Source organism: Ambystoma mexicanum, chromosome 8 (assembly GCF_040938575.1).
Source record: "Ambystoma mexicanum isolate Mex_15411 chromosome 8, UKY_AmexF1_1, whole genome shotgun sequence".
Lineage (NCBI taxonomy): Eukaryota > Metazoa > Chordata > Amphibia > Caudata > Ambystomatidae > Ambystoma > Ambystoma mexicanum.
The window spans coordinates 1,159,222,003-1,159,248,044 of record NC_090929.1 but is presented as its reverse complement, the minus strand read 5'-3'; the positions used below and the strand labels follow the sequence as shown (position 1 = coordinate 1,159,248,044).

The 26,042-nt window shown below is 49.4% G+C and overlaps 1 protein-coding gene across 4 annotated transcripts in view; it reads left to right on the top strand.

The window, feature by feature from the left end:
- Positions 1–26,042, top strand: part of TFAM (transcription factor A, mitochondrial) — a 438,863-nt gene that overhangs the window by 211,525 nt on the left and 201,296 nt on the right. For 3 of the 4 annotated variants that reach the window (XM_069611229.1, XM_069611227.1, XM_069611228.1), the window contains exon 4: positions 21,431–21,580. The exons of the other annotated variant lie outside the window; for it this stretch is intronic. In XM_069611229.1, the coding sequence (XP_069467330.1) occupies positions 21,431–21,580 (150 nt within the window). The remainder of the gene's footprint in view (positions 1–21,430; positions 21,581–26,042) is intronic. 4 annotated transcript variants of the gene reach the window in all.

Here is a 26,042-nt window from a genome sequence, read left to right as displayed (position 1 = left end):
AGAGGAAGAATATCATGGTGGTGCCCCTTCTGGACGATGTTTGGGATGAGGGCCTGGACCTCATGAAGAACCCTTGAATGGCTCCAGCCAAACGGGATGGGCTGGAGAAGAAATATAGGGTACCAGACTCGGCACCCAAGTGCCGGAGGTCGCAGGCATCGCCGGATTTGTTGGTATCAGCGGCAGCGATGAAACAGTCGGCCAACCTGTCCCTGTCCGTCCTTCCGGACTGCGAGGGGAAGAGGATGGATGCTATAGGAAATAAGTTGATTTTACACTGCAGCGTCCAATATCATGGCAGCCAAAGCACTGGCAATCCTTGCTAGATACGACAGGGAGTTGTGGTACAAACTGGGGCCGATTCTGGAGTTCCTCCCTGTTGATGAGAAAATGAAGGCAATCGCTCTCATCCAGGAGGGGGAAGTGGCGTCGGATCATGCCATCACAGTGGCATTGGACGTCGCCGACAGAGTTCCGACAAATGGAGAACAGTGTCTACCTTAGTCGCCCAGGTTGGATGAAAGCCACAAATGTCCACCCGCAGGTCCTTGCGAAGGTGCTTGACATGCCCTTCAACAGCGAGAATTGTTCGGGAAGGTCAACGAGTCCCTTCAAGCCATCAAAGCGGATACAGAGATGGCCAGTTCCCTGGACACTCTCCAGCAGCACTGCTCTTCTTTTCGCTCCTCCAGGGGAAAGTCGAGCAGGTCTTCCAAAGGTTTCTCAGTATTGTACCAATAGTCTTCCACAACCCAGGAAGCCTACAAAGGCCGATCCCAGGATTACGGTAGCGGTGGACCGCATTGCTGTTGCCCACAGGGAAGGACGCTGATGTTGGAGCAAGCCTGAACCGGCTGGGACGTCGGGCCCCACCCCGGCGGGAGGCCGACTGACTAGGTTTGTCAGCAAGTGGAGAAAGATCACCACCGAGAGATGTAGGTGTCCGCGGATCCCTCCGGTTACCCGTCAGAAGCAGCACATCCTTCAGCTCCTGGAAGAGGTACGGGCAATGCTGTGAAAAGGGGTGATAGTTCCCCAACGGCTCTGGGGCACCGGAGTCTATTCCATCTGGAATCTACTTTTTGGTCAGAAAAGAAGACTGGGCTGTAGGCCCATCCTAGACTTACGGTCTCTGGGAAAAATACCTAAGTCCAAAAAATTCAGGATGGTCACGTTGAAACACGTGCTTGGCCAACTGGAAAGAGTAGACTTCTTGACGTTGTTGGACGCCTACATCCACGTCCCCATTCACAAGCAACATCGAAAGTGTCTACGTTTTGTGGTGCAGGGACAGCACTACCAGTTCAAGGCCCTACCTTTAGGCTTAAATTCGGCCCCCATAGTGTTCACGAAATGCCTGGCACCAGAGGCAGCCCATCTACTTCTACAGGGCATACACGTATACCCGTACCTGGACGACTGGCTGATTTGTACCCGCTCACCCGAGCTGGCCGACGGACACACGGAGGCGACTGTCTGGCTACTAACGGATCTGGGATTCTCTGTCAACTATCCAAAGTCCTGCTTAACGCCATCACAGAATGCACTGTTCCTAGGCGCTTTGCTCAATAAGATGTACTGCCTGGCATCGCCCTCGGTGAAGAGGATAGCTGCCATTCTAGGAAAGGCGCAGTGGCTGTCGACTAAGACGACCACATTGCGGGACATCAAGTTATAACTGGGCATGATGTTGTCCTGCATCTACCTCATCCGGCTCTGAAGGTTGCATATGTGACCCCTTTAGAAATTCCAGGACGCCCGCTGGATACAGGTGTCCGGAAACTTCACGGACAAGACCTTGCTCAACAAAGAGTTGCGATGGTATGGTGGGGCGTTAACATCGCCCAAGGCACATGATTTCAAAGTCTGCCATACCAGGAGACGGTCACCACGGATGCCTCCCTAGAGGAATGGGGAGCGCACAGTGGACATCTGCACGCCAGAGGCCTGTGGCTGCGGGAGGAGAAGGATCTTCATGTCAACATCCTGGAGCTACAGGCAGTGTTCTGGGCCTTCAAGTTGTTCCTACCGTCTCTGAAAGGCAAGGTGGTGAGTATCTTTACAGACAACAACACCACCATCATGTTCTACATCATGAAGCAGGGGGAACTCGATCCCCAGCGCTCTCCAAAGAAGTGCAGGATTTGTGGCGCTGGGCCATCGGACAGGGGATGTTCCTCGTCCCTCTCCACCTGGCGGAAGTCAAGAACACCATTGCAGACTCCCTTAGCAGGGAAATGCGCTCCTGCCACGAGTGGGAGCTTTGTCAGGATCGGGTGGATCTCATGTTCGTCAAGTGGGGCAGGCCCCAGATAGTTCTTTTTGAGACAGCGGCAAACTCCAGTGCCAGAGGTTTACCAGCCGGTTCCACTAGCCGAGGAGCCTGAGGACGTGTTCTGTTCCTCTACGCGTTCCCCCGTTTACCTCTCCTGCTATGAGTCATCAACACACTCGGTCTCCATGCAAGATGATGGCCGTGGCAGATTTAGTATCCGGACCTTCTCAGCCTGTTGGCGTCCCAAACGGTCAAGCTACCAGCGGGTTTGGATCACCAGAGGAGGCGGCACATTCCTTCATCACAACCCCGGATTGCTGAACCTGAGGGCTTGGCTCCTGCAGCCCTAGAGTTTGGAGGATTTGAGTTGACTGCAGGGAGGTCCTCCCAAGGCCAGGGCGTGGTCGATTTTGAAGTGCTACGTTACGTGGTGCCGATCTCAGAAGATTACCCCTCTGAGGGTCACAGCCCTGCAGGTTCTTCCATACTTGCTATCCTTGGCCAAGGCTGAAATGGCACACGCCTCCATAAGGTACATCTGGTGGCTATTTCCCGCTACACCAGATCCCCAGGAAGATCTTCACTTTGGTCCCATCGACTCATCAAGGAATTTCTCATGGGACTTTTTTTTTTCCACCAGTGAAGGCTCCTGCCCCATGGTGGGAACTCAACATGGTTCTGACGAGTCTCATGGGGGCTCCCTTTGAGTCTATGTATCAGGTCCCTCTCAAGATTCTCTAGTGAAAAACTGCTTTCCTGGTGGCCATCACCTCAGTCAGAAGGGTAGGCGAGATCCAGGCCCTATCCTGCAAGCAACCATACCAGACTTTCCACTAATCGAGGGTGGTGCTGCATACGCACCCCTATTTCATGCCGAAGCTTTTGTCGTAATTCCACCTCAACGAGCCTTTGGTGCTACCTGTTTTTTCTCAAAACCTTTGTCACCGGTGGAAAGGGCCTTACATTCACTGGATGTTGCTCATGCCCCGAGTTCTACATGACACGCACAAAGTTTTTGGAAGACTTCACAACTATTTGTGAACTTTGGTCCTGAGAACCATGGGAAGGCACTGTCCAAGGCTTCCATTTCAAGGTGGCTCTCCGGCTGCATCATACACTCATCGGTTGGCGAACAGACCGCTGCCTCGCCGTCCAAGAGCCCACTCCACCAGAGCGATTGCTGCAACGATGGCGTTCCTCTCTGGTGTGCCTCTGCTGGACATCTGCAGGGCTGCTAGGTGGAGGTCCGCCCACACGTTCACGAAGTTCTACTGCGTCGACAGGGATTCCAGGGAGGAGTCCAGAGTCGGCCAACCAGTGCTACGCAACCTGTTTGATGTGAGACTATTCCAGAGGTAAGAATTAATTACTTCTGTTGAGCCTGACCACCTCCTGTGGTTGTCTAAGGGTATACTGCTATGCCATAACGAATGTTATTCATGAGCATGCGAGTCCATGTCAGACCCCATTGTGGAGAAGGTTTAAGTTACTTATTTGTAACTATTGTTCTCCAGCATGGGTCTGGCATGGATTCACATGTGAACCCTCCCTCTGTCCCCTCTGCGGATCTTCTTGGTCATACTGCCACTTTACGTGCTTACCAAATCTGAAGATGGCTGCCAGAAGAGAGGGGCTTAGGGAGAGGACTGTCATTGGATGGGGGCAGTATGACCCAGAAGACAGTGATTGGTTTAGAGGATAAATAGTGTTTAAGTGAAAGTGAAACTGTTTTTTCTTTTACCAAGGATTCCCATCCTGACAACAGGGAATATTCATGAGCATGTGAATCAATGTCAGACCCATGCTGGAGGATAATAGTTACAGGTAATTAACTTAAACCTTGTGAGTTGTCTTCTTGGAGATGATGGGAAAAGGGAACAGAAATAATAGAAGAGTGAAGAATGGTATACATTGAGTACTGGAGAGGACCAAGAACATCCAAGGTGCCCCGAATTGTAGTCGGTAGGAAGATGAGTGGCCAGACCAAGAAACAAAATAAGTGTGATTCACCAAATAGGAAAGTAACCATATGTGAGCAGTACTAGAAATGCTGAGTGACAAAAGCCTTGAAGAGAGGATAGCGTGGTCAATGGTGTCTAAGGGTGCAGCTAAATCGAGGAAGATAAGAAAATAATGCATGTTATAGCAAGCAGAAGGAAGCAAATCAGTCATGGAGAAGGGTAGGACAGTTTCCGTGGAGTGGAAGTGATGGAAACCAGATTTCAAGGGTGTAGCAAAAAATGAAAATTTAGCTAATAAAACACCTGGTAGTAAACGATTCTTTCAAGAATCTGAGAGACATAAGGTGCAAGAGAGATGGGATAAAAATTAGATGTGATAGAGGGATTGATGGATTTTTCTTTTCCAAAATAGGAATGAAGTTAGCATGTTTTGAAAGAAAAAGAGAAAAAAGTGGAAGATAGAGAATTGTTAAATTAAAGAATTGGGTAAGAAGTTAGAAGTGGCGCGACCGCTGTGGAATAAGAGTAGAAGGTATAGAATTGGAGGGTGCTTCTGTCAGATTGACATAGGTAAATGCAGTTGTGTCAATATTCGTAAGCAAAGAAAAAGAAGATGGCGAATGAGAAACAGGACAAGCAAGGGTTGCTGAGGACTCTACTGGACTATGCGAGTAAGGAGCACAAAGGTTAATAGGGTGGGGGCGCCTAGCTCAGGGGCAACACGTTTGTCTTGGAAGTAAGACAATACAGCGCAACGCAAGTTCGAATACCGATCCCACGCTTAGAAACCAATCTCTGGCATCAAGTGCGTTTATAAAAGAACAATTGTAATTATAATTCTCCAGCATGGGGTCTGGCATGGATTCACATGCTCATGAATATTCCCCGTCGTCAGGCTGGGAATCCTCGGTAAGGAAAAAATCATTATCCGTTTTGTTTCTGATCGGTCTTTCTTAGTAGTAACCAATCACTGGTCTTTGGGTCATACTGCCCCCAGCCAATGACTGCTCTCCCCCTAAGCCCCGCCCCTGGCAGCCATCCTCAGATTTTTACTGCACGCTCAAGTGTTGGGAGTCCTCGTGCTATAGTTCCCGAGCTTTTACTGCGTTTTGCGCTTTTTCAAAGAGGTTTATCTCATTTTTCAGTCTAATTGAGCCTCAAGCTCCACCGTTTCTACTCCCGATCAACAGGGACCTGTTTTGGATTTATCTACGCCCCTCAAGGGTGAAGTTTTTGTCGAGTTGCGCTTCTTGGAGGATTCCAGAAGTTTTTGAGGCCAACCTCGTGGACGAGAAGAACATGGCCCAGGAGAAGGGAAGCTCGACTCCCGGCAAGTTGTTCAGGATCTGCCCGGGATGCAACCTACAAAATGTGTTCAAGGAGGACGAGCATTTGAAATGCCTTTACTGCCTCCACGAGGACAAAACGCACGTTGAGAAGGACTGTGTGTTTTGCTTTAACATGTCGGAACGGATGAGGGATCGCCGGACCCGTCTCTCCAACTGGCTGGAACGCAAGAGCCCAGCAGGTGAGAAGGAGGAGAAGAAGTCCGAGCGGTCTTTTAAGTCCTGTGAGGGCGCCCCGGCAACGGGGGCCCAACAGAAGGCAAAGCACCGCGAGTCCGCGGGCACCGGGAGTGCCGAACGGTCGGTCTCCTCGGCTGCCAGGCAGGGCGCACCTTCACCGACGCCATCAACCGCGAGCCAACACTCTGGCTCGGGGGAGAGAAAATCCGAGAACCCGGCTAAGCTTCTGGAGAGGCACCGGTCGATCTCGGAGGAACCGGCCGAGGCGGTGACCCTCCCCCTAAGGTGAAGGCCTCAAGCGCGCCCAAGGTGGTGAAGGCCTTGATTCACCCGGCTAAGGCCTCTGTTGAGGGAGTCGCTGCGACCCTAGCGAAGCCTGTGAAGGCTATCCCAGTGGAGGCGACCTCGGGGCCCAGTTTCCCTGCCTCCGCTGAGGGAATCCTCTTTTAGGCCCATCGAGAAGACCCCCCGTGAAGACCCCGTGGAAAAAGAGGGGGGGGGTGGCCGGTGGCCGTCACAGACACATCCTCCGAGGAGGAACTGGCCGAGAATTTGGAAGCGGCCCAACCCCAGGGGAGGAATCCCAAGGAGGGGGACGACGAGAGCGAGGGTGGCAACAACGAGGTTCCCGTGGAGGAAACGTGGCTCCCGGCACGCCCGTCGCAACCCGAGCCTCAGGACAACTCGGTGGCCATTTTGACGGCAATCCAAGCCTTATGCACAGAGATAAGGACGAGACTGCCCCTGCCCCCGACGGACGACCCAGCTGTACCGGGTCCGTCGGGAAGCCTTCAGAACAAAAGGAGAATTCATCCAGTGCCCCTTCAGCCCTCATGGCCTTCTCAGCCTTTGTCGCCTTCCCCGATTCCGAGGGACGACACTGGAACAGACACGGCCACGACGGGGACGGATGACGACGGCGGTGACGACGGGACTGGCCTCCTGTCTCCGATTCCTTGGGTGTTCCCGCCCGACGAGATGGGCTCCTTCCACGCCATGATTGCCAGGGCATCCAAGCTTTTTCAACTCTGCCCTGAGGAGAAGGAAGGCTTCCTCTACCAACGGCGCTAGGCCAAAAGGAAGACTGTCCTTGCGGTGCCGTTGCTGGATGACAAGAACCCGTCTACGACACCTGCCAAGATGGACCGGTACGAGAAGAAGTACCGGGTCCCCGACGCCGCCCCGTTGTGCATTAGAGTGCAGCCGACCCCAGATTTAAGATTTGGTCATCTCAGCGGCGGCCAAGAAGAAAGCGGGGGGGGCATCAGCGTCATCCTCAACTTCCCCACTGGACGGCGAGGGAAAGTAGCTGGACGCCATGGGACGAGTCATCTCGGCGGCTATGACGATTAAGGTGGCCAACGCCCTAGCGATTGTGGCCCGCTACGATAGGGAATTGTGGTACAAGATCGCCCCCCTGTTAGATTTCGTCCCGGACGACAAGAGGGAAGAGGCCCTGGTGATCTTACAGGAGGGTGAGGTGGCGTCGGACCACGCCATAACTGTGGCCACGGATATTGGCGACACCGGTTACCGCCAGTTGGGCAATGGCGGTTGCCTTCGACGGCGGGGGCGGCTCAAGGCGACGGATTTCCGCCAGGACCTGCAAGCCAAGGTTTTGGACATGCCCTTCGACGGGAACAATCTGTTTGGAAAGACTGTGGATGAGTCGCTGCAGGCCATCAAGACCGACACAGAGACGACTTGGGCCTTGGGAGTTCTGCAGCAGCAGCGGCCGCCCTTTCGGAACTCCAGAGGCAAGCAAGGTGCCTCCAAAGGATTTGGTGGTGGCTCCTAAACCTACCGTCAGGCAGCCTGCTCCTCGTCGCAAGAAGCCTACAGGGGACGAGGCCAGTCCGGTGGATCTCGCCGTCGCCACCAGGGAGGCCAGGGCCGCAAGGCTGCTTCCAAGCAAGACTGAACCGGCCGTCGCGTCGGGCCCCCACCAAAGCACCCCGGTGGGAGGCCGGCTGACCAGGTTTGTCAGCGAGGCCGGCTGACCAGGTTAGTCAGCGTGTGGAAGTACGACCGGTGGGTGCTGGATGCCCTGGTCCACGGGCACACTCTGGAATTTCTAAAGAAGTGCCCCTGAATTCCTCCCGTGGCTAGGAAGGAAAACCACATACCTCAACTACTGTTGGAGGTAAGGGCGATGCTCAAGAAAGAAGCCATCGAGCTTGTCTCAAAGAGACTCCGGGGCTCCGGAGTATACTCAAGATACTTCCTCATCAGAAATGAGACAGGAGGTTGGCGCCCCATCCTGGACTTGCTTCAGCTAAAGAAATACATCAAGGCACAGAAGTTCTGGATGGTCACCCTCCAGCACGTGCTGGGCCAGCTGGAGGAGGGGGACTTCCTATCGTCGTTGTAATTGGAGCATGCGTACTTTCACATCCCCATCCTAAAAGGACACCAAAAGTTTTTCAGGTTCGTAGTCCAAGGGCAGCACTACCAGTTCAAGGCCCTCCCATTTGGATTGCACTTGGCGCCCAGGGTGTTCACCAAGTGCCTAGCACCAGTGGCTGCGCCTCCAGGGATCCATGTCTACCCCTACCTGGATGACTGGCTCATCCGAGCAGGGACAAGAGAACTCGCCGTAGAACACACAGCAAAAACCATCCGGCTGCTCACGGACCTGGGATTCTCTATCAACTTCCCCAAATCCCACCTGGTTCTGTCGCAGGTCGCGCTGTTTCTGGGAGCCAAGCTCGATACAGTAGCGCAGTTGGCCTCGCCGTCGGAGGAAAGAACGAAGGCCATCCTGGGCAAGGTACCGCATCTGCTGGCCACGGACGTGGCCAGAGTGAGGTCCATGAAGTCCCTTCTCGGGATGATGTCCTCTAGCATCTATTTGGTGCGCCTGTGCAGGCTTCGGATGTGCCCTCTGCAGGAGTTCCTCGACGCCCGTTGGATGCAAGCGACGGACAGCTTCGAGGACAAGATCTTGCTCAACAAAGCATTCCGCCATGCAATTCGATGGTGGGGCACCCGCGTGCATCTCGCCGCGGGCACGGATTTTCAGACTCCAGCATACCAGCTGACGGTGACGACGGATGCCTCCCTGGAGGGGTGGGGAGCGCACACCGTAGATCTTCACGCGAGAGGCCTGTGGCTCCCGGAGGAGAGGCCTCTCCACATCAACATACTGGAGCTCCGAGCAGTGTTCTGGGCCCTCAAGTCATTCCTCCCATCTCTCAAGGGCAAGGTGGTGAGGATCTTCACCGACAACACCACCACTATGTTCTACATCCAGAAGCAGGGAGGAACCAGATCCCCAGCCCTGTCCAAGGAAGCCCAGGATCTGTGGCACTGGGTCGTTGCCCCTGGATGTTTCTGGTACCTTTTCATCTGACAGGGATAAAAACACCATCGCCGACTCACTCAGCAGGGAGCTGCTCTCGTGCTACTAGTGGGAACTACACCAGGATCAAGTGGATCATCTCTTCCAGTGATGGGGCAAACCCCAAATCGACCTGTTCACGATGGCGATGAACTCCAAGTGCCAGAGGTTCGCCAGCAGGTTCCCCCAGCCGAGGAGCATGGGCGATGCTTTCTCGTTCCCCCGGGACGGCCTGTTCCTGTATGCGTTCCCGCCGTTGCTGCTAGGGCTCATCAACCAACTCAAGAGGTCCCGGTGCAGGATGATCCTCGTCGCACCGAGGTGGCCGAGACAGATCTGGTTCCCGGACCTTCTGGACTTGTCAACGTCCCCACCAGTCAAACTGTCGACGGATGCAGATCTTCTCTCCAAAGAAGGAGGCGCCATTCTTCATCACGACCCGGAGTCACTGAACTTGCAGGCCTGGCTCCTGCAGCACTAGAGTTTGGAGGGTACCATATCCCGGCTGACTGCAGAGAGGTTCTTTCAAAGGCCAGGGCGTCCTCAACTCTCAAGTGCTACGTACACAAGTAGAAGAGGTTCTCTGTCTGGTGCCGTGCACAGAAGATCAACCCTCTACGGATTACAGCCCCTCAAGTGCTACCGTACTTACTGTCGCTGGCCAAAGCTTGAGTAGCGCACGCTTCCATCAAGATAAATCTGGCAGCGATTTCCCGATACACCAGAACTGCAGGACGGTCGTCTCTGGGGTCTCATCGCCTGGTGAAGGAGTTTATGAAAGGACTGTTCCGTTCGTTCCCGCCGGTGAGGGCTCCAGCCCCGGTGTGGGAGTTCAACGTGGTGCTGACCAGGCTCATGGGCCCGCCATTCGAGCCCTTGCATTCGGCTCCGTTGAAGTTCCTGTCGTGGAAGACAGCGTTCCTTGTGGCCATCACCTCTGCACGACGCGTGGGAGAGCTTCAGGCCCTTTCCTGCAATCCTCCATACTTGACTTTCCACGAGACGAGGGTGGTGCTGAGGACGCACCCCTCCTTCATGCCCAAGGTGCCGTCAGACTTCCATTTCAACGAGTCTTTGGTGTTGCCAGTTTTTTTCCCATCGCCAGCCGAGAGGACTTTGCACTCGCTGGATGTAGCTAGAGCGCTGAAGTTCTACGTGGACCGAACGAAGAGTTTTCGGAAGACATCACAGCTGTTTGTGAACTTTGGACCTGTGAACCAAGGGAAGGCTCTCTCGAAGGCTTCCATTTCCAGATGGCTCTCCGGCTGCATCATGCACTGTCATCGGTTGGCAAACCGACCGTTGCCCGGCCGTCCGAGAGCCCATTCGACCAGAGCGATCGCTGCTACCACAGCGTTCTTGTCTGGTGTGCCCCCGCTGGACAGCTGCAGGGCTGCTACGTGGAGGTCGACGCACACCTTCACAAGATTCTACTGCGTCGACCGGGATTCCATAGATGAGTCTGGAGTCGGCCAGGCAGTGCTGCGGAACCTGTTCGCTTAAGGTGAGCCTGGTGAGGAGGTAAGAGATGCTTAATGTTGAGTTTTATGTAATGCTTAATGTTGAGCCTTGCCACCTCCCGTGGTTGTGCATGTGTGTACTGCTATGTATTCTTTTATTCATGAGCATGTGAATCCATGCCAGACCCCATGCTGGAGAAGGAACCAGTTACTTACCTGTAACTGTTGTTCTCCAGCATGGGTCTGGCATGGATTCACATGCGAACCCTCCCTCCTACCCCTCTGCGGCTCTTCACTTGGTCATACTGCCACTTTACGTGCTACCAAATCTGAGGATGGCTGCCAGGGGAGGGGCTTAGGGAGAGGGCAGCCATTGGCTGGGGGCAGTATGACCCAGAGATCAGTGATTGGTTACTACTAAGAAAGCCAGATCAGAAACGAAACTGTTAATGATTTTTTCTTTACCGAGGATTCCCAGCCTGACTGGGAACATTCATGAGCATGTGAATCCATGCCAGACCCATGCTGGAGAACAACAGTTACAGGTAAGTAACTTGTTCCTTATCACTCTCTTCACCTATCCCTTCTCTCTTTATCATCCAACTCACTCCTGATGTTATCAGCTTCCCTCCAAATCACTGGTATCACTACCAGCGCCTCTACTATAACCTTCTCTCCTGCCTCCAACTTTTCTCACTTTCACACACCTACTCAACCTCCTTCTCTGCTCTCTGTCAGGGGTCAGAAATGAAAGCCGAACACACATTTGTCATGTTTTTGTGTAAAGACTTGTATTTAAATGAAAATGGGTCAGTAAAATTCCTCTGACCCTATTCTAAAGAGGAGTGTACCTACCTAGGAACCAAAAACTAAGGATGTGTCTGGGTCATGATGTTACTAACTGAAAAGCCGTCTTTGTGTCCAGAATTTCCTATCCTGACCCTCACACTATGAACAAAACACAAAGTGTAAAAGGAAATGTCTTCAAACTGATATAAGCAAAAACGTGTTCACAATTGAAAATTATAATGGCTCTAACGAAAATGTTCTCCAAGGTGAAAGAATTTGGACCCAGAGGGTGGTTCCCTTCCCCTGGATATTGAAATGAAATGGAATGGAAATGTCACTTTTTCTAAGAATTCCTGTGTCTCTCTCCTTTATTCACAATGTTCCTGTTAGGCAACAAGTCCTGTAACAATCTTTCGAAGGGATTGTGTCCTCCGACGTATTCCTTATCTTAGATAGAAATCCTTCAGCTTTGCTGGCCTCGGAAAATTTTTTCGCCAGAGGGCGCTGCGCGTCGATGATCGCCGAGTCGATGACCCTCGACGGCCTCCGTGCCGACGTCGACGTCATCCTGCCTATAAAGGCCGCGCGCAGCGTCCGTTGCTCAGTTCCGTTTTTCCGCGCTTCGTTGTGCCTCGGAACACCGTTGCTCAGTTCTCGTCAAGATAACGTATATAATAACTACTATTTACCTCGATATCGATGGCATCCTCCTCCGACCCGACGACCCCTCGGTCCGGTTTCAAAAAGTGCCGAGACTGCGGGAAGAAAATGTCGTTGACGGACCCTCACAGGGTCTGTTTGTGGTGTCTGGGAATCACGCACCAGAGTTCGGAGTGTGAGGAATGCCTTTCCATGACGGCGAAAGCCTTGAAGGAGCGTAGGGGGAAGCTCGAGAGAGGTAGGTCAACTTTAACTTCCTCGAAAGCTTCTTCGGTAGAGTCGAGACGTTCGTCTCCTCACCATAAAAAACACTCTCGATCTAGATCACGAAGTGGCTCCCACCACTCGTCGACATCGAGACACTCGAAGAAGAGACGTAGGAGATCCCCTTCGTCATCTTCGTCGAGTTCTCCTGAGAGAGTTCATTGCCCCACAAAACGCAGCTCGCAAGCTGAGTGGGAGGAATTCAGGAAAAAGATGCTAAGCGTCTTCGAGAAAGCGGCCTCGTCCCCCTCGAAGACAGCTGAGGGTGATACCCCGGGTAAAAAACCCAAAAAATCTAAACGCCGCGAGTCGCAGTACCCGGCGGAAAAGTCAACCCGAAAGCGCCTCGAGCCATCGGGAGATAAAGCATCATCGACGCCATCGTCGAAAACTCCTTCGAAACAGAGGTCGGCGCCATCGACGCCGTTGTCGAAGGATTCATCGGCGCATCAGTCGATCGAGTCGACGCCGACGTCGACGCCGATATCGACGCCGGTGAAGGAAAGAACCACGGCTACTCCACAGCCAACGGTTAGACAAAAGACCTCCGACTCGACGCCGAGAACGTCGACGTCGTTCTCGAGCAAGACTCCGATCCTTTCGAGTTCTTCGAGGCCTAGTACACATTTCTCGACGCTTTTCACGGCGCCTTCGAGTACTTTCACGTCGGTGTCGACGACATCGACGTTTTCAAGGCCTGTGATGATGGCTCCTTCTGCATTGGAAATGGGGTTTATACCATTCCAAAAACCAATGTATCCCCCTTTAACCTCGATTTTTGAGGAAAGGGAGGATTCAGACCAAGATATTGATTTACAGAGGACCACATCACCAGAGCCAGAGACTTTCGCCTCTGAGGAAGGAAGATTAAAAAATCTTCAGGATGCACTTCAGGAAGCTAGTGGCTTGGACACTTCTCCTGAAGCAGAATTTATCAAACCAGACCCAGGAGAACATGCGGAGACTCCATATAGAGCTCTGATGTCTAGAATCATAGAATTTATGGGTTGGTCTGCACCTTCTCCTGCCTTTCAGCAGGATGACCTCACTGACATACTGGACAAGGGCCCACAGGAGGATCCTGTGGTTCCATTTCACTCTGCTCTACAGAGAAGGATTTTGACAAACTGGGAAACGCCAGAAATTATCCCGGCAGTAAATAAAAAACTGTCAACAAAATACAGGGTGGCTAGTTCTGACCCTGAATATTTGTCAAAACACCCTACTCCTGAGAGCTTGGTTGTACAGGCTGCAACCTCATCAGGCAGCACATCTGCATACCCCACTGCTCCGCAGGATAGGGATGACAAAAAATATGATGCCATGGCTAAGAAGGTTTTTTCTGCCTGTAGCATGGCGTTAAAGTCTATTAACGCGACCTGTACGCTCGCTAGGTTCAGCCACACCCTTTGGGAGTGCGCTTCATCAGCGGCTGACTGCCTCCAAGAAGGAGAGGAAAGGGACGCATTTTTAAACATCATCAGGGATGGTAAAGATGCGATGTGCGAGACCCTACAAACTGGCCTAGATTCTGCTGACAGTATCAGCAGGGCCATGGCGGCAAGTACCACAATCCGCAGGCATGCGTGGTTGAGGAAGTCTGGTTTTGCCTCTGACGTGCAGACCAGGCTTTTGAATATGCCCTTTGACGGTTCTACCCTCTTTGGAAAGAAGGCGGATGACAGTTTGGAGAAACTGCAAACGTCCAAGGCAGCAGCCAAGTCATTGGGAGCTGCTATCCGTCAGAATACCTTTCGTCCTTCGGGATCATCGTGGAGAGGACGGTCCTTTCGTTACTATTCCTCATATGGAAGGGGCAGGGGACGACCGGCTCAAAGAGGCCAAGGAAGATTTACCCGTGGTGGACGGGGTAGGGGAAAGAAAGCCGCACCCGCAGGAGCAGGAGCCACTTTACCTTCGGCAACTGCATCAGCCGCTTCAAAACCACTCTGAGGTCTCCCCTCACAGAACACCAGTAGGGGGCAGGTTAACTCACCATCTGACGGAATGGCAGGCTATTACGTCAGATGCTTGGGCTCTGGAGACAGTAGCCCAAGGTTACTGCCTGCCCTTCCTACATATCCCTCAGAGTCATCCACCGGGGAACAACCCTTTGAAGCTTCCAGATCCGCTCCTCTTGCAGGAGGTTTTAGACCTGCTAGAGAAAGGTGCCATAGAACTGGTACCTGTAGCGGAAAGGAACAAGGGTTGGTACTCCCCCTACTTCATAATACCGAAGAAGGACGGAGGACTGAGACCCATCTTAGACTTACGGGAATTGAACAAATTCCTCCGAAAGGACAAGTTCAAGATGGTGACTCTCTCTCAGATCCTTCAGGCCCTCCAGCTTCAGGACTGGTTGGTATCTCTAGACCTCCAGGACGCTTATTTCCATGTGCCGATCCATCCCAGGCACAGGAGATACCTGAGGTTCGCAATTGGCAGCTCTCATTATCAATTTCGAGTTCTGCCATTTGGGCTAACCTCCGCCCCGAGGGTCTTTACCAAGCTAATGTCGGTTGTGGCTGCAAGTCTAAGGAGGGAAGGGATTCATGTCTACCCTTACCTAGACGATTGGTTGATCAGAGCTGTATCTTCGGAACAGGCTCAGAGACAACTAGATTATGTTTGCCACTTCCTTCACAAGCTGGGCTTCTCCCTCAATTTAAAGAAGTCACAGATGATACCATCACAGAGACTCCAATTCATTGGAGCAGTCCTGGACACTTCCCTGGGAAAAGCCTTGCCACCAGAGGTGAGGGCTCGAGATATTCTGCAGATGGTCATCAGATTTCAGAATGCCCAATATCTCCCAGCCTACGACTTTCTGAGGTTGCTAGGCCTCATGGCATCCTGCATATTCCTCGTGCCGGAGGCTCGCCTGAGAATGAGATCCCTCCAGTGGGCACTGAGAACTCAGTGGTCACAGTTCTCAGGAAGGATGACAGATCTCCTTCGGATCCCGGTCAAAGTAGCCCGAGACCTTCAGTGGTGGGCCTGTCGGGAGAACATCCTGAAAGGAGAAATGTTTTGGCAACCATGGCCGGAGATAACAGTAGTCACGGATGCCTCACTCACGGGGTGGGGAGCTCACGCCAACGACTTGACCATCAGCGGTCGTTGGTCTCCATCGGAGTCCAGACTACATATCAACCTGTTGGAGCTGAGAGCCATCAGACTAGCGCTGAAGGCTTTTCTGCCGTCTGTACGGGGAAGAAACGTCCTAATAATGACGGACAATACAGTGGCCATGCACTACCTCAACAAAAGAGGAGGCGTAGGCTCACTACCACTGTGCAGAGAGGCGATGCAGCTCTGGTTTTGGGCAATTCAGGAAGGAATCTCTCTATCGGCAATTCACCTAGCCGGAGAGAAGAACTTGACAGCGGACGCTCTGAGCAGGCAGAGCACAGTCTCTCACGAGTGGGAGATAGCTCAGGAAGTCCTTCAAGAGATCTTCGCCCTTTGGGGAACCCCTCAAGTGGATCTGTTCGCCACCAGTATCAACAGGAAGTGCGACAGATTTTGCTCAAGGGAATTTCCCCCGAGAGGAGCTCTAGGAGATGCGTTCGTAGTGGACTGGGAGTTCCCACTTCTGTACGCGTTCCCTCCGGTCCCTGTCATTCCTCAAATGATCAGGAGGTTGAGAAGGTTTCGGAAGACCATGATCCTAATTGCCCCGGATTGGGCCAGGAGAACGTGGTACCCGGACCTTCTAGACATGTCCATCTGCCCTCCAATTCGACTGCCATACAGAGAGGATCTTCTCTCGCAGAAGGAAGGTCAGGTTCTCCATCCAGCCATCAAGACCCTCAACCTTCACGCTTGGTGTCTGAAAGGTTGAGGTACAAGGATTGGGACCTTCCGGATGATGTTATGGAGGTGTTGCTTTCGGCCAGAAGGCCGGCAACTAAAACTCTATACCGCTGCCGTTGGAACAAATTTTGCAGCTGGTGCAGAGAAAAGAATATTGAACCCTTTTCTTGTGGTACACCTATGGTGTTGTCATTCTTACTTTACCTGGCTAATTCAGGCCTACAGGTTGGCACAATTAAGGGCTATCTCGCAGCGCTATCAATCTTTAAGCGCACTGCAGAGGAACCTTCATACTTCAAAATTCCATTGGTAATACAATACCTAAAAGGATTAACTAATGTTTATCCCCCGAAACCTTTTCAAGTTCCCTTATGGGATTTAAACCTAATTTTAAACTTCCTAAAGGGTGCCCCTTTTGAACCACTACACTCTTGTTCATTGAAGCTTCTCACCCTCAAAACTGTTTTGCTAATAGCATTGACATCTGCTAGAAGGGTTAGCGAGTTGCAAGCCTTATCGTGTAAACCTCCACATACAATCTTTTACAAGGACAAAGTTGTTCTTCAGGTGAAGCCTAACTTCCTCCCGAAGGTAGTCTCGGAGTTTCACATCACTCAGAAGATTATATTACCTTCTTTCTACCCTCCTCCTCATCCGGGGAAGGAGGAAGAGAGACTGCACAGGCTGGACCCTAAGCGAGCCTTGAGCTTCTATATCAGCAGATTGGCTAAGATCAGACAAGCAGACCAACTCTTTATAGGTTATGCAGGACATAAGTTGGGCCTTCCAATAACAAAACAAACCATCTCCAGATGGATTATTTTAGCCATTCTGGAGTGCTACAAATTGGCAGGAAAGGAGCCTCCTCAAAATCTAAGGGCTCATTCTACCAGGGGTATCGCAACATCCTCAGCCCTTCAAAGAGGGGTGCCAATTCGAGATATATGTGCGGCTGCCACATGGTCGTCCGCACATACATTTACCAAATTCTATAGCCTGGATTCCTCCTCTAGTCAAGAAACTAGATTCGGCAAGGCTGTGTTACACTCTGTCCATTCTGGAAGGGTAACATAACTTTTATTACTCCCGCCTCCAGTCACAATACCACTGCTATGGGAGTCTATCTAAGATAAGGAATACGTCGGAGGACACAATCCCTTCGAAGAACTAGTTACTCTTACCTTGTAACGTTCTTTCGATGGGATGTTCCTCCGACGTATTCCTTATCGACCCTCCCATCCATCCCCGCAGTATGACTTCCTGTGGGTTTGCAGCCTATGCTCCTTCAAGGTGATTAGTCTAATCCAAAAACATTACTGGGGACTACAAAACGGAACTGAGCAACGGACGCTGCGCGCGGCCTTTATAGGCAGGATGACGTCGACGTCGGCACGGAGGCCGTCGAGGGTCATCGACTCGGCGATCATCGACGCGCAGCGCCCTCTGGCGAAAAAATTTTCCGAGGCCAGCAAAGCTGAAGGATTTCTATCTAAGATAAGGAATACGTCGGAGGAACATCCCATCGAAAGAACGTTACAAGGTAAGAGTAACTAGTTCATCTTTAACACAAGTTTCTCCTTTGTCTAGAAAACACTGTCCTTCAGTATTTCTTATAGGTTTGCTACTCGCTTCGTATACTCCCCTGCTAGGACTCAGTGTGATTCTAACTGTCTGGTGTACTCTCCTGTCAGGACTTCTTATATGTTTCACAGTTCCTCTCTATCACCAAAACTGCTTATACTGTTCTTGGCCCGGGTTATATGTCTACAGTAATGTTCTTTCAAACTTTGCCCCACACTTGCATCTCATGCATCCATATCTTATTGGTGCTTGAATCTGTACTTTGCCTTTTCTGCATTTAAACAATCTTCTTGTAGTTTCTGTGTTAGCAATCTCATAACATTCATATTGTCTTTGGTGCAGTCACCTTTATGCCCTGCGGTCTCAACTTGTTTTGGGTTGACTCGTCAGTTCTCTTCAGCGTCTCTGGTCATGTTCGCGCTTCTGCGGCATGGCTCTGCTGCTCGCTTCCAACTCTGTATTGTGCAGACGTCCTTCTTGCTTCCTCGTGGCTCAGCGGTCACACGCCTGCTTCCCTTTATGTCCTGTTATAGAGAACGCTGCCACTTTGAGCTGCGGAGCGGTCAGGAACTCTCTCTCGGCTCCTGCTGTCTCCACGGCACGGCCTGCTCGCACGCTGCATTTCTCCTTCTGTCTCATCGGACTACTCTGCTCCGCCACACTGGTACAGGTCCCCTGCGCTCAAAAGCCTCTTCATAGGAACAGACGTCTTCTCCTGCACTTCCACCCTCAGTAGTGCGGTTGCCATCTTTAAATGTCCCACGCACAGATGATTCTCTACAACCTGTCTGCACATAGAGCTTTGGGCTCCTGTAACCTTGCACCAACTCCTTCACCCTCCTCGTCTCAGTACTTCAGTGATTATGGGAGTTGGAGTCCATGGGTGTCATTGGATGTATAGCATTTAGTTTTTCTCAGTGGTTTTACATGAGAGAGCATTTTCACATAAAGGTATGTCAGAAGCAAAAGGTTTTGTTGGACCTTTGTGTGTCGAGGTCATAGATCAGGGTTTGACCTAAAGAATATTGGGAAGATGTTGGGAACAAACAGCTGACAATAGGCCCTTAAGGTCTTGGGCATTAGAGGGTCTTCCTCATGGAAAAGGGGGGGGATACGGCGTCTCGTCCAATTAAGTCATGACATCTTCCTGGTAGTTGTCTCCTCCCATGTGATCCTCCCTCATATAGCCGTCCCCAGGGTCAAGATCAGGTAGTGTCTGCTGTCCCCTGGCTACATGGGAGGTGGTCACCGCCGGGGAATATATGATGAATCCATTGCATTCATCACATCTTGCTCACAACAAAATTGCCATTACTCCCTCAGTCCCAGCAACCTACCTTAACCTTTTTTACAAATACTCCCAAGACTCCGCCTCCCAAGTCCTCCACTTGCTACACCCTCCTCTCTGGTCTCTTGGCATCATTCCAGCTCTGCTGCTTTAACCCACATACCCCACATTGCCATCCTACTCGTCTGGTTTTTTATAGTTGTGATTAATTAAATGGAGTAGTCCTGAATTCCCCGGCAGTTGCTACCTGATCATGACCCTGGGGGTGGAGCTGTGAGGGAGGATCGCATGGGAGAACTATCGGGAAGACAGTGTTCCTCACTTTCCCATGAGGAGGATCCTCTAATGAGAGTTCTTAATGGACTATTGTTATTGTGGCCAGGCTCCCACATGTAACCCAAACACCCACAACTCTGACACAAGACCTTTTTGTTTCTACTCTCTTCAGGTGAAACCTCTGAGAAAAACTATCTAAGCGCTAAAAGACCCATGACATCCATGAACTCCAACTACCATAACCACTCGGGTACTGAGACGAGGAGGAGGAGCAGGAGGATGAGGGAGTTTGTGCAAAAATGACAGGAACCTGATGTCCAACATGCAGACTTGTTTTCCCAATCCCTCTGTGTGTGGGACATTTAAAAATGGTAACCACACTGTTGGAGGGGCGAGTGCAGGAGAGGACGTCAAACCTCATGCTGAGACTCACAAATGCGGAACGCTGGAAAGCTGCCGGAACAAGGAGAGAGAAGCCGCATGCGAACAAGGCGAGCCATGGAGATGCAGGTAGCCAGAGTAGGAGCTTCTGGCGGGTGAGCCATTTGCAGAAGCAGCGTTCTCCAGTCTGGACCGAGTGAGACACCTGGCGTGTGAACGCGGAGCCATGACACTCAGAGTGGAAAACGTCTGAGGGAGCCATAAAGGTTCAAGCAGAGTCAGAGGGCCCCAGGGCGTTCAGACAAGCATGCCACCAAGTACATGAACAATATGAGATCGCTGGTGTAGAAAATACCCAAAGCCTATTTAAATGCAATCAGGACAAAGTATAAAAACAAACCCCAAACACATGTAGATGCATGAGATTCCAGTGTGGGGAAGAGTAATCCAATAAAAAATAGTTGACTGCAGACAAACAAATCATAAAGGCAAATTCCAATCAATTGCAGATGAATTAAATGTCAATGTGGGGAAGAAGTTTGAACTGAGCAATTGGCACCAAGTCCTCACGGTATGTGCTATTGTGGTACAGCCAAAGCACTGTGAAGTTGATATAGGTACCTGGTAGGGGCGTATACGTGGTGTGTTGGAAAACTGCAAAAGAAGTCCTGGTAGGTGAGTACACCAGGCAGCTGAAATCTTATGACGATTCCTGGCAGGGGAGTACACCAGGTGGTCTTATTAAGTTACAAGAAACACTACAGAAAGATTGTTACTGAAGTTATTGTTTAAACAAGACCTTTGAGAGTTCAACAAAGGAACTGTTATTTACAAGAGACACTTTTTGCCGTCCTATCAAGAATTTAGGGGAGGTGGAACAACCTCTGGGTCCAAGGATCTTTACCTTGGAGAACATTATCGTTGGAACCCGTTTTGATACTTTAGGTTTTGAACACTTTTTGCTAATATCAAGTCGGAGAGATTTCCTCAGCTATCATAGAACATGGGTGAAAATTGGAATTCATGGAGAAGGAGCTGCAAGTAGCTCTAACTTGAGATTATTTTCCTCCGACTAGGAGCTACGCATCATTCCCAATGTCCATACTATGGTATAAACCCAAAAATGCACTTCTTGATCCCATCTTTCCCTCACTTTGTTGCTCTGTCTTGTATGCTATTGCTCACTGTTTGTTGAATCATCAGTTGCTGGCCATGTTGCTTTACACATCTTCACTTTTGATATTCTCTTTAAAATGGCTTTTCTTTTATTTCTTTTACGTTTTATTTTGTCAATTCATCAACCATGCTGCTACCTTTCATTTTGTCTTTAATTGTTGCTACATCATAACTCTGCCATTACATCTGTTTCTGATGTAATCTCTGCTAGTCCATTTACTGCCACATTTTCATCTCTGCTGACATTGTTTTCTTTGGTGTGACCTTGCTCACGCTTTCTCTGTGCTGTTACTATGCATTAGTGCCTAATTCTGCATGTAACACATCTAACCTCCGAATGAGAAGTAACTATACCTTTGTGTCCAGTGTACATGACCCTTCATTCTTTACAGGTCTTCTAGAGATTTACTATGTAGCTTTTAATGTAGATTCTCTGAGCTATAAAGTTAAAGTCAGATAGGTTAATTTGTCTTGCACCATTTGGCTTGGGGAGCCAGACGTAGCTCTTGATAGCTGTTGGTGTCATGCGAACCATGGTTTATAAAGAAGCTAAATAGTTACCAGCTCGCAGCAATTTCTCATACAAATGTACACATGAAAACCCTGATCTCTGCTCTGTTGCCACTTTGCAATACAGGGATACGAAGTGGCTGCAGAAAAAGCTCGTCAAGCATACAAAGAGGAACTATTTCAATATAAAGCACAGCTCTCTGGGGCTCAGATAGATGCTATGTATGAGGCAAAGCGGCAAAGAAGAGCAAAATTGAAAAAGATGAGAAAGAAGAGGGTAAGATATTTGTTCTGCAGCAGAAAACGGAAAGAATGTCAAACTTATATTTGCTGTGAATGTTTCTGTTTGGTATGTTCAATAATGTAAGTTATTACAGAATTGTGTTTCCACATTGGCTAAGCAATGTGTGTAGTGAAGAATAACCTGCATTTCAGCGACGGCAATAATTTTTCAGTTGCTCACTATTAAATTGCTATAAACCCTCACAATTTAGGGTCACGTTTGTACACGAATCTTAAGGTACTATCCATTTTACAGTTCCCATTTTTGTCTTCACTTGTTGCACGACACCAGCAATTCCTTCTGTGATAGTATCATGTTTCCAGATAAGTTAAGACCTAACATACTACAGTACATACTAATACATATAGTGCTACATTACATAGTTCACTCCATTAACAATTTCTAATCTTTGCTCATCTGAGAAAAAGTTCTAGTGAGATTATGAATGTCTTCTGTCGTTACCAGGAAAGGAAATTAAGTGAGGCTGTGTGCAGCATGCTTCGCGTCCTTGTCCTTAAAAGAAAGTGTCTAATTTCATTTTGTGTTTTTATGTTACACTTTCCATTTAGGTATAAGGTGAAATTAAATGTTTTTCAGAGGTTCGGCAACATGATGCGCTAGCATTGGTTGCAAACGGGAGGATGCCAATGATGAAACGCCTACAAAGCCACTCTGGCGACAGACTAGTTTCTTCCATCCCCCTTTTCTTTTTTAAATTCTAATTTGCATTGTTTTCATGAAGACTTTTCAAATGTCATTAAATTGAAGTACAATACCAGGAAGCCAAATACAAAAATGCTAATCAACAATTATTGACGACTTGTCAAATTAGTCTGATAACCAGAACACCTTTGTACTTACCCCTATACACACCCTCTCCATGAACGGATCAGCATTTTCACAATGTACTTAAGCAGTCTATTCTGCTTTCTTCATAGTGCATGGTGAATACGAAAATTAAGTTACTTACCATTTAATTCCCAGAAGGCCATAGATTCCCCTATTTGGAACAAAAAAACTATCTTTGTTTGTTGTTGCCCATATAATGTCTTGCTATGCATGAACCAAGTTGGTGGGACATCAAATTTACTTTTCAGACTATAAACACCTAAGACAATGAACTCTGTACTCTCCTGTACTCTTATCAAGAACAGATCCTCTTAATTTCAAATAATAAACATTGAATGTGCACTATCACGAATCAAGAGTATTCGTCCCTTCTCACCAAGGGAGCACTACTCCCTTTGAGGCTAAGGCGGTGAGTGCGCGCTGCAAGACCTTCCCTACGGGTCTGGGCAAGTGGACCTGTAAGGGTGCAGAAGTAAGGCTCTGACATGTAGGTGTCAAGGTATTGGCTATACACTTTAATTCAAATGTGTTAAAGGAAAAGAAAACAATAACTAGCTGTAACTCGGAGGGGTTTGCCTTCCTCAACGGAAATAACTAGTGTCGGAATGTTCAAAGTTAAAGTCCCACTGTCATTTTAACTCTGCCCCTTACATACTAAGATAACTAAACAAAAAGGTGTCTTCTGGATCCAGAGGGGTGTCTCCTTTCCCCTGAACAAAAGGCAGTTTTAGATTTTGTTCATCTCATTTCCAGCCACTCCTTTGCTGTTGGAGAATTGTCTATTTCCCCAGACTTCCTTAGGCATACAAAGCCATTCATTGGGGGTCCCAGACTCTGGTTTGTAGCTTTGGCTTACCCTTGCCAGCTACTGCATTTAAAAGCTTTGCTCTCTCCAAGCTGGATGGGTGCCTGACACTTGAATGCAAACCGGGTTCCTCCTCGCCAAGTCATGCACTGTAGAAGCGTTGCCTGTATGCTCTCTACAAGTTGTAGAGCTGGTCCACTCTCCTGGTAAGCCTTATCACAACTCTGTGTACTACAAATCTCACAAACCTCCAGAAGAATAGATGCAAGTGAAAAGAAGGAATGTATGAGAAGTCGAACAGTGATAAATGCCACACCGCCTGGAATACCAAATCCATGAACAATTGGGAGGTGCCACAAGAGCTCATGAATAAAACCCTATACACCAAAAATATTATATTGAGCAACCTGTTTGTTTAGCGTGACATTTTCATATTGGAGATATATGTGGAATATGAAAACACGAAGATAATGCCTCAAAATAGATGGCCAAAGGGAAGAAGCCAGAAGACATTCTTTTGGCAAACTTTAGTTGTTGCCATTAGCTGTAGAATCAGATTTAAGTTTGGACTGAGGACATTTTGATTCAGTCTTCCTGACAACAGATGAGCACCTTTAATTAAGTTAGACGGGGAACACACGTATAGCAATAGGGCAAGACAGGCCTTTTCTTTATCGTATTAATAAAAGATCAGACATGTCCAAAATATGTCTGACTCCTTCTTTCGACCCACCATATATGGTGTCTGAAGTGGGTTGTTGATGACCCAATCGTGTCAGACCCAAATATTATTTTGCATGGTAACATCCATTGACAAACTCTTCCCCCATAGGTCATTGGGGTATAAAACCATCCCTCGGAGTGAACCCCAAATATATCAGCTTAGAGCCCACAGCATTCACTTAGAAACTCCCTTAAGACTCTGACATGGAGGAAAAAGGAAAAACACCCTTTCGAAGGTTTCCTCATCACGACACCCCAGGGATTTAAAATGAGTACACCTGAATCCCTGCTGGAGCGAATCATAGACCACTAGATCAAGGTGGATCAACGTTGCCAAGAGATTCTCGACGAACTAAGAGCTGGTCCCACTCACCGGGCAGTACCTCATGGTGTACTCCAGCCCTATCACCAAGGAGATGATTTGGGGGCATTCTTAATACATTTTGAATGGAAAGCAGCCTAATTTAATAGGGATGAAAATATAAAGTTCTCTTACCTTGCCTCATTATTAAATTGAGAAATACAAGCTTTGTACCGAAATATAAATCCTCAAGGAATAACTTCTTTTTCAGACATAAAAAGGGCCCTTTTATACCAGGAACTAGGAGGCCAGGTACAAAATGCTCTTACCCAGTGGCCTGGAAGAAAGACTGTGTCGAAGTCCTAGAAGCGCTTGTCTTAGAGTAGGTTGAGGCCCTACCCCCATCCCCCCAACGAAGTATATTACAACAACCTCAGCCATTCTGGAAATTGCTATCCAGACTGTGCAGGCCCATTTCGAGGCTGCCCTGTATCTTAAAAATACTGGCAAAGTCGTAAAACCATGAAGAGACGTTAGACCACCTCCAGATTCTTATCCATGGAGAAATCACATGGACCTGAGAGAATGCATCCTCGAGAACCCTCAAATAAGGAGGAAGTAACTAAAAGAACCCATCCATACTGAAAACAAAATGCAGACCACCCACTAGAGAAGAGATAGGAGTGGTAAAATCACCCTTTCCTGTTTCTCCTATCTGTTTCTCTTATGGAGAGAAGGGGCACCTTGCCAGATTCTGTCCCAAAAACATCCCTGAGGAGCCTATGGAAATACGGTGGATAGTGGCAGAACAGTGTAGCTGGGAAGAAGGGAAATTGGAGGACAATCCTGATAAGGCTGACGTCTACTATTGTGTGCAGGAACCCTTCCAGAGTCATCAAGATGTTTAAGTTAAGGGAGTCTGGCCCAAAGCCCTTATTGACTTTGAGAGTAAACAAACTGCTGTACAAGCAGATAATACTATACCCTGAGGAACTACAGGGAGAACAAGCCGTCAGAATCGGATGTGTTCCAGGGGATGTTGAGACCTATCCCAAAGTACTTCTTCTACTAAGGGTCAGAGGCTTACCTACCACTATGAAATCTGTTGTGGTGCCCGGACTCCCTGAAGAAACAATTATTGGTAATGACTTCCTAACTTTTTCAGAGCTCCTAAATACTCCCTCAAACCAGACTACCTCAACAAAATATTCTCCCCTGCTATGCTTGGGTACTTAAGAATCTCCCGTCCGGAAGATTGCACCTTTTGGGATTAAGTCTCCCAGTTCCAAAGCGACACATCGAAGGCTCCGGAATGAAGAAAATTCGCCAACCCTAAAGGAAGATGGTCTGCGTCTTATTTAGAGAAAGGGAAGCCACCCCTTAAGCGAAAGGTTATGTGAATCAAGAGTATTCATCCCTTCTCCCCAAGGGAGAGCCACCCCCTTTGAGGACTAGGGAAGTGAGCCCGCGCCACAAGACCCTCCCTGGGTGACTCTCCCTTACGGGACAAGGATTCTCAATCTGACGGGGAACTCTTGATGCATTCCACCTTATCTGCATATAGTGGACATGCCTTCCATAATGAATAATGTGTCCTCTTTCTGTTTGGCTTCAGGCAATGTTGAATCAAGTGACTGAAGAAAAAGGGGATACTTCTTTAAGCTGGGACTTGTATGTGGACGAGTGGATCAACAAAGAGAGAGAATTGTGTGCAGAGAAAGCCCCCTGACGTAGCTACGTCTAGGAGGGGCAGAGCAAAGTGACGCCACGGAACCTGT